At 43.9% G+C, this 8,505-nt stretch overlaps 1 protein-coding gene across 3 annotated transcripts in view; it reads left to right on the forward strand.

Moving 5' to 3' along the window:
* The first annotated feature begins 3,143 nt into the window (after positions 1-3,143).
* The window catches only part of azi2 (5-azacytidine induced 2), a 25,777-nt gene continuing 20,415 nt past the window's right edge, over positions 3,144-8,505 (forward strand). The window contains exons 1-3 of one of the 3 annotated variants that reach the window (XM_060900530.1): positions 3,144-3,442; positions 5,578-5,802; positions 6,221-6,337. In XM_060900530.1, the coding sequence (XP_060756513.1) occupies positions 5,590-5,802; positions 6,221-6,337 (330 nt within the window). In that variant the 5' untranslated portion in view covers positions 3,144-3,442; positions 5,578-5,589. The remainder of the gene's footprint in view (positions 3,443-5,577; positions 5,803-6,220; positions 6,338-8,505) is intronic. The other 2 variants (XM_060900531.1, XM_060900532.1) reach the window with 2 other exon arrangements.

Consider the following 8,505-nt stretch of genomic DNA (forward strand, 5'->3'; position numbering starts at 1 on the left):
CCTGAAGGTGGCCTTCTTCCTGTTGAGGACAGCTTTGACTTCCTGTGTTACCCATGGCTTGTTATTAGGGTAACACCGTACAGTCTTAGTGGGGGAGACCACGTCTGCACAGAAGTTAAGGTAATCTGTCAGACAGTGTGTCAGCCCCTCTATGTCCTCACAATGTGGGCTAAGCAGCACATCCCAGTCTGTGATGTCATAACAGTCCCTGAGGGCATCTTCCATTTCAGGGGACCACCTCCTGATGGAGCTAGTTGTTGCAGGCTGCCTTTGGACCGGGGGGGTGTACTTCGGCTGTAGAAGAACTATGTTGTGGTCAGACTTCCCTAGTGGGGGGGAGGGGTGTGACTCTGTATGCATCCCTCACATTAGCTTACAGCAAGTCAATTGTCCTGTTGTTCCTTGTTGGACAATCCACAGCCTGGTAAAAAGCATCCAAAGTAGAGTCCAAAGTAGCGTGATTAAAGGCCCCAGAAATTATTATAAATGCCTCAGGGTGCTGTATCTGCAGCCTTGCTGTGACAGAGTGAATCCTCTCACATGCAGCGGCTGCGGCTCCCCTCGGAGGGATGTAAACACAGATGGTGATCACGTGACTGAACTCCCTAGGCAGATCATATGGCCGCAGGCTAACAGCTAGCAGCTCCAAGTCTGGGCAACATAAAACTGTCTTTATGGAGAAATGCCCTGGGTTACACCAGCGGTTGTTCACGTAAATGATGAGTCCCCCACCTTTGCCTTTCCCGCATGTGTTAGTGTCTCTGTCGGCTCTCACAGCAGTGAATCCCCGCAGGTCCACATTAGCATCCGGTACAAGGTGTGTTAGCCATGTCTCCGTAAAGATAAATAAGCTGCTCTCCCGGTAAATCCGCTGGTTGTTCAGAGTGGAAAGCTCGTTGACTTTATTCGGCAGCGAGTTCACATTCCCCATGATAACGGAGGGAATGGATGGTTTGTAGCACCGCCAGTTGTCTGCTAGTCTAGCCTTTAGCTTAACTCCAGCCTTGCAGCCCCTGGGTTTCCTCCTCAGCTCGGCTGGAATGTGGTGTCGTATCCCGGCTCATCCTATTGTTTTCAGGGCCAGCAGCTCCTCTCTCGAATAAGTGAGAAAACTGGCTCCTGGTTGCGTGTTAAAGTTAAATATATTCATGTTATATAGTAAAACACACTATGTCTTCGTAAGAAGAGCAGAAAAGTTAAAAAAAAAGGTGGAAAAAAGAGGTTTAAAGAGCTAAAAACTACAGAGCTACTGGAGAGGCAGCCGTCTCACACAGCGCCCATACGGATTTCAACAATCAAGACATCTCAACAATCTGCTCGACAATCCCAGGTGAGGGAAAGCACAGCAGATTGTCAAGAAGCATGTAGGGCTACTGTTAAGGAGGTGTTCATCTTCAGGTTTTTTAATTAGGGGTTTGATAACTGCTAGTTTAAAGGATTTGGGTACATCGCCGATCCTAAGAGAAGAATTTATTATTTTTAGAAGCGGTTCAATTACTTCAGGTATTATCTGTTTGAATAGACGTGTAGGTAAGGGATCTAGTACGCAAGTTGATGCTTTTGATGCCGAGATTAATGAAAGTAATTCAGTTTCTCTAAGGGGAGTAAAACATTCTAATTGCTGATCTGATAGTTATATTGTTAACTACAGGGTCACTTACATTGTCTGACCTTAAATTAGTACTTTGAATTATTATTATCATCCATCCATCCATCCATCCATCCATCCATCCATCCATCCATCCATCCATCCATCCATCCATTATCTGTAGCTGCTTATCCTGTTCTACAGGGTTGCAGGCAAGCTGGAACTTATCCCAGATGACTCTGGGTGAGAGGTGGGGTTTACCCTGGACAAGTCGCCAGGTTATCGCAGGGCTGACATAAGCCAGTATCTCACTGGGCTGCGACAGCTTGTGACAAATTGCGAACATCATTCACGAGAGAGTTTCAAAAGTGTCTTGAAACATTCACGGGGCTTCTCAATTTCCTCTCATGAGTCGCAAAGTGTCACTCCTTCGTTGCTGAAATTTTGAACATGTTCAAAAAAATTAGTGCAACAAAATTTCTCCCAAAATAGCTGCAAATGCGTCGCTGGTGTCGCAAAGCCATCGCGAACCCTTCTCAAGTCAGTTTCCGTGAGACAAGAAGTGCGAGTGTATCTCACTGGGCTGCGACAGCCTGTGACTAGTTGGAGACACAACAATTGCGATAAAATATGTGAATATCAATTCAGTGTGATTCCAAGTGAAAATTGTTGCTAATTCGCATATTTTATCGCAATTGTTGTGTCTCCAACTAGTCGCAAGCTGTCACAGCCCAGTGAGATACTACCCATAGAGACAAACAACCATTCACACTCACTATTATTATTATTATTATTATGTTCACGTCACGCGCCACTCTCACGGCTCTCAGCCTGACGCATGCGTAGATGTACCTGCTTTTTCACGCTTTGATTGTTCAATGAAATATAGTTAATAAGAAATGAGCAGGTGGCACGGTGGTGTAGTGGTTAGTGCTGTCGCCTCACAGCGAGAAGGTCCAGGTTCGAGCCCTGTGGCTGGCGAGGGCCTTTCTGTGTGGAGTTTGCATGTTCTCCCCGTGTCCGCGTGGGTTTCCTCCGAGTGCTCCGGTTTCCCCCACAGTCCAAAGACATGCAGGTTAGGTTAACTGGTGACTCTAAATTGAGCGTAGGTGTGAATGAGAGTGTGAATGGTTGTCTGTGTCTATGTGTCAGCCCTGTGATGACCTGGCGACTTGTCCAGGGTGAACCCCGCCTTTCGACCGTAGTCAGCTGGGATAGGATCCAGCTTGCCTGCGACCCTGTAGAACAGGATAAAGCGGCTACAGATAATGAGATGAGATGAGAAATGAGCAACAGAATTAAAAATAATGTCCCAATTACAAAAGAACCCTCTGACTTTCAAAAAATAAAAGCTTTTAGGTGCAGGGTAATTTTTTTCTATGTTCGTATCGGAAACCTTTTATTTTATTTATAAATCAGGTCAAATTTCTCCCTAGCAATAACCATAATAATTGAGTCGCTGTCAGTGTGGCGCATGCGCAGATCGATCACCACGTGCCGCTGTAAGTGTGGCGCATGCGCAGATGTGATCTTCTCCTCTCCTCAGCGCTCTCACTGTTTCATCATTAGCATTAGCTGTGTTTAATAACTGCAGTGTGTGTTCAGGTTATTAATATTAACGGTGTAGATAATTATCTAGTCGTCTGAAAGGTTGTTTTTTTTTTGTTTTTGAGGTCTTTGTTTCCGCCGGAAGTAGTGCGTCACTGAGGTGATGTACTTCCTGGTTTATGTTTGTGTCAGAGTGCCAGACGGGTTTTGTTTCTCAGCTCCACGGAATAAAACTCTCCGTGTTTATCTTTAAACTTTTATCATGATTCACACTTTAATCTCAGTCTGATTAAAAGTCACAGCTCGGTAAGTGGAGATTTTACCCTCTTTGTGCTTTACACAGGAGAGAGTTGTGCTCCTCAGTCCTGGGTTTGGGATTACTTACAGAAATGATGCAGAAATGAGGAATAACATTTCAGATTTTTGTCTGTAAGAGATTTTTATTCCTCTGTAATGTGTTTATGGCTCAGATTTCATTCTTCTGTGTCTTCTTCTGTAAGAACACTTTCTCTTTCGGTTTGTACACAGAGCACCCTGTACACACACACACACACACACACACACCACACACACTCAACACACTCATCACACACACTCAACACACACTCATCACACACTCATCACTCATCACACACACTCAACACTCACTCATCACACACACTCAACACTCACTCATCACACACACTCAACACACACTCATCACACACACACTCATCATACATTCACTCACTCATCACACACATAATCATCACACACACAGTCATCACACACTCACTCATCACACACATAATCATCACACACACAGTCATCACACACTCACTCATCACACACACTTATCACACACAGTCACATACAGTTATTACACAATTGGTTATTACACAGTTATTAATAACACAACTAATATACACACTCCTGAAAAGTCTACAGAACATTAACAATCATAATAAATGTGTGTGTTACTGAACAAACTAATACACACACTTCTCTCTCTCTTGCTCTTGCGCGCTCTCTCTGTAGCCCGAGAGAAACCTGTTAATGTCTCAGTAAAAACAACATTATTATAGGTAACAGGTTTTTATTCACACTTCGTCTTCTGTAACAGTAAAGTGACGGCTGTGGTGTTTTCCCACCTGACTCTATCGTCCCTCTAGCGTCCAACATGGACCAACAGCCATCTGCCCTGATCCCCTACTGAGTGTCCTGTGTCCTGGACACCGAGTGTGTGAGGGTACGAGTGGACAATCCGAACACAGCAGTAGGCTGCGTCTGGAAACCCGAACCCTGCCTTACGACTGTCAGGAGTTCAGGAGACAGGCACATATACAAGATAGAAGAGAGTTTATTCAGGCAGATTGTCAGATTCCAGATCATAAGGCAGAATCGTAAATCAGGCAGTGGTCAGGTGAGTCATGAACCATGTCTCAGAGGCAGAACCGAAAGGGTAAAATCCAAAGGACAAAACCAGTCAAAGCAGAAAGCAGAGCAATAAACATAAGGCCGGGCAAAGTCAGAGACGCAGAACTGAGCATTTCCTTCACCATGACTGAGAGCTGAGTGTGTGTGTATGTGATTATATTAGTGTGCTGTGGTGATTGAGCACTCAGTAATCAGGAGGCTGGGAGCGCTGAGGTGCAGGAACACTGCTGTAGTCCAGGGTGGCCGTTTGTCAAGGCTGCTGTGAATCCTGGGAAGTGGAGTCCTGAGTGAAAGCAGGTGCAGGTGTGACGACTGTATCATCCATAAACTATCAGAACATCGTAATGTGTAGCGTGTCTGAACACTCGGGAGGTATTTATTAATCAAATGATACCCAGATGATCTGCTGCAACCGGAGTGTTCAAACATACCAGAACCTTCAGTCACATTCAGGTCGGAGGAACACGACCCGCGTTAGTGCAAACCGAGCACTCACTCAGCCACAGACTGTACTTGGGTGGGCAGGACTTTCATGAGTGACACGTTTCAGTAAATAAGTGTGAAGCAGGAGAATGTTGTGAGCAACAGATAAATAATAACAAACAAAACATACCGTATCACGAACAGGAAGTGTGTTGTGCTGGAACAATCGGACAAAGAGCCCCACCCCTCATCCCCTTCTGCCCCCGATAAAAATAAATACATATCAATATATATTTAATAACAATGGGATTAACATGTCTTCTGAAAGGCCATATAAATTTACTCTTTTTAATCTCTTACTTGACTAATCTTTTATTTATTTTCTCCTTCGTGCCTCTGTTCTACATTTTTTTTACATTCCTCCTTCCCCTTATCTCTCATTCCTCTCTCCTCTCTTCTCCCTTACAGATTTTACACACTTTCTCCTCTTTTCTCTTTCGCTTTTTAATCACACTCATGTAATGTAAAGAGTGATCATATTCTGATTGGTGTGTGTGTGTGTGTGTGTGTGTGTGTGTGTGTGTGTGCGCGCGCACATGAAGCTCAGTGTGATAATGGAGTCTCCTCAGGGGGATGATGATATCTGTATCCTGAAGCATGAGACGGCGTATGCAGCTGAGAGCCCGGTGGCTGTGTGCTCAGGTGACGAGTCGGTCGCGTCTCATTTCGCCCTCGTCACCGCCTACGAAGACATCAAGAAGCGTCTGAGGGACACGGAGAAAGAGAACACACTGCTGCGCAAACGAGTGAAACAGCTGGAGGACAAGGTGTGATTTAATCCCTCAGAAATGTTCCACTGGTTCCAGTGAGAAGCTTTACAGAAAAACTTACTTTGATATGGAAATGTATCAGCCAATAAGAGCATTAGGGGCAGAGCTTCATTCATTTACCTCAGTTTTGAAGAAGATTAAAGAGAAATAAACTGCAGATCATCTTCAGAACTTAATCTGCAGTCAGATCCAGAATTATTGGCACCGTTGATAATGATGGGTTAAAAATGTTTTTGTTCACTGAAGAGGAATTTAATCTTTAGTGTAGAAGCTCAGTGTGAGTGCTCGCTCAGCTCACCTGATGTCAGGCTCTGCCCACAAACATACCTACAACAAACCTGCAGCGCAGTTGTGTGTACTCAGAGTCATGAATACAGCCTTGTTGTTGTGTTAGATTGTATGTGTGTGTGTTCAGTTGTTCAGACCTGAAGCTCCTCCCTCTGAAGGGCCGCAGTATATGAACAAAGCGTTCAGTGCATATCGGGGAATCTACATGGAGAAGCAAGACCTTCAGGCTGAGCTCAATAAACTGGTACGTATACACACACACACACACACACACACACAGAGTGAGGATGTTGTATGTGCTAGCAAGAAATAAATGTTAACGTTAATGTTAGCAGGTTAGTGAGCTTTAACTGTTACAAAGATACTGAATGTCATTAAACAAGCATCAGGTGAGAGGATTCAGGACTCAGGATCTGGGATGAACAGTGACTGTGTTTCTCAACCACTGGGCTGCAGCCCAAAAATTTTCGAGTTTGAAGCCAATAACTAAATACAACCCCGATTCCAAAAAAGTTGGGACAAAGTACAAATTGTAAATAAAAACGGAATCAATGATGTGGAAGTTTCAAAATTCCATATTTTATTCAGAATAGAACATAGATGACATATCAAATGTTTAAACTGAGAAAATGTATAATTTAAAGAGAAAAATTAGGTGATTTTAAATTTCATGACAACAACACATCTCAAAAAAGTTGGGACAAGGCCATGTTTACCACTGTGAGACATCCCCTTTTCTCTTTACAACAGTCTGTAAACGTCTGGGGACTGAGGAGACAAGTTGCTCAAGTTTAGGGATAGGAATGTTAACCCATTCTTGTCTAATGTAGGATTCTAGTTGCTCAACTGTCTTAGGTCTTTTTTGTCGTATCTTCCGTTTTATGATGCTCCAAATGTTTTCTATGGGTGAAAGATCTGGACTGCAGGCTGGCCAGTTCAGTACCCGGACCCTTCTTCTACGCAGCCATGATGCTGTAATTGATGCAGTATGTGGTTTGGCATTGTCATGTTGGAAAATGCAAGGTCTTCCCTGAAAGAGACGTCGTCTGGATGGGAGCATATGTTGCTCTAGAACCTGGATATACCTTTCAGCATTGATGGTGTCTTTCCAGATGTGTAAGCTGCCCATGCCACACGCACTAATGCAACCCCATACCATCAGAGATGCAGGCTTCTGAACTGAGCGCCGATAACAACTCGGGTCGTCCTTCTCCTCTTTAGTTCAAATGACACGGCGTCCCTGATTTCCATAAAGAACTTCAAATTTTGATTCGTCTGACCACAGAACAGTTTTCCACTTTGCCACAGTCCATTTTAAATGAGCCTTGGCCCAGAGAAGACGTCTGCGCTTCTGGATCGTGTTTAGATACGGCTTCTTCTTTGAACTATAGAGTTTTAGCTGGCAACGGCGGATGGCACGGTGAATTGTGTTCACAGATAATGTTCTCTGGAAATATTCCTGAGCCCATTTTGTGATTTCCAATACAGAAGCATGCCTGTATGTGATGCAGTGCCGTCTAAGGGCCCGAAGATCACGGGCACCCAGTATGGTTTTCCGGCCTTGACCCTTACGCACAGAGATTCTTCCAGATTCTCTGAATCTTTTGATGATATTATGCACTGTAGATGATGATATGTTCAAACTCTTTGCAATTTTACACTGTCGAACTCCTTTCTGATATTGCTCCACTATTTGTCGGTGCAGAATTAGGGGGATTGGTGATCCTCTTCCCATCTTTACTTCTGAGAGCCGCTGCCACTCCAAGATGCTCTTTTTATACCCAGTCATGTTAATGACCTATTGCCAATTGACCTAATGAGTTGCAATTTGGTCCTCCAGCTGTTCCTTTTTTGTACCTTTAACTTTTCCAGCCTCTTATTGCCCCTGTCCCAACTTTTTTGAGATGTGTTGCTGTCATGAAATTTCAAATGAGCCAATATTTGGCATGAAATTTCAAAATGTCTCAGTTTCGACATTTGATATGTTGTCTATGTTCTATTGTGAATACAATATCAGTTTTTGAGATTTGTAAATTATTGCATTCCGTTTTTATTTACAATTTGTACTTTGTCCCAACTTTTTTGGAATCGGGGTTGTAGTTGAGGATGTCATCGGGTCCCAAATCCGGTAGGTGGTTTGCCGAACACTTCGAGTGGAATAAATACATTTGTGGGTAAATTAAGAAGAATATGTCTTCATTTTGTCACATTTAACCTGCGTGTGCACATGCGCACACACACACACCACACACACACACCACACACACACACACACACAGCGCAGCAGGCTGAATAAATAAATACGTTTGTGGATGATTATATGGCTCTGTGATGCCTGCTGGAAGAAAAGATCAGGGGGGATTGGGAATTGAGCGGCTGTGGTTTGTTTACACCAGATACTAAGAATACACC

The sequence above is a fragment of the Neoarius graeffei genome, chromosome 19 (assembly GCF_027579695.1).
Source record: "Neoarius graeffei isolate fNeoGra1 chromosome 19, fNeoGra1.pri, whole genome shotgun sequence".
NCBI lineage: Eukaryota > Metazoa > Chordata > Actinopteri > Siluriformes > Ariidae > Neoarius > Neoarius graeffei.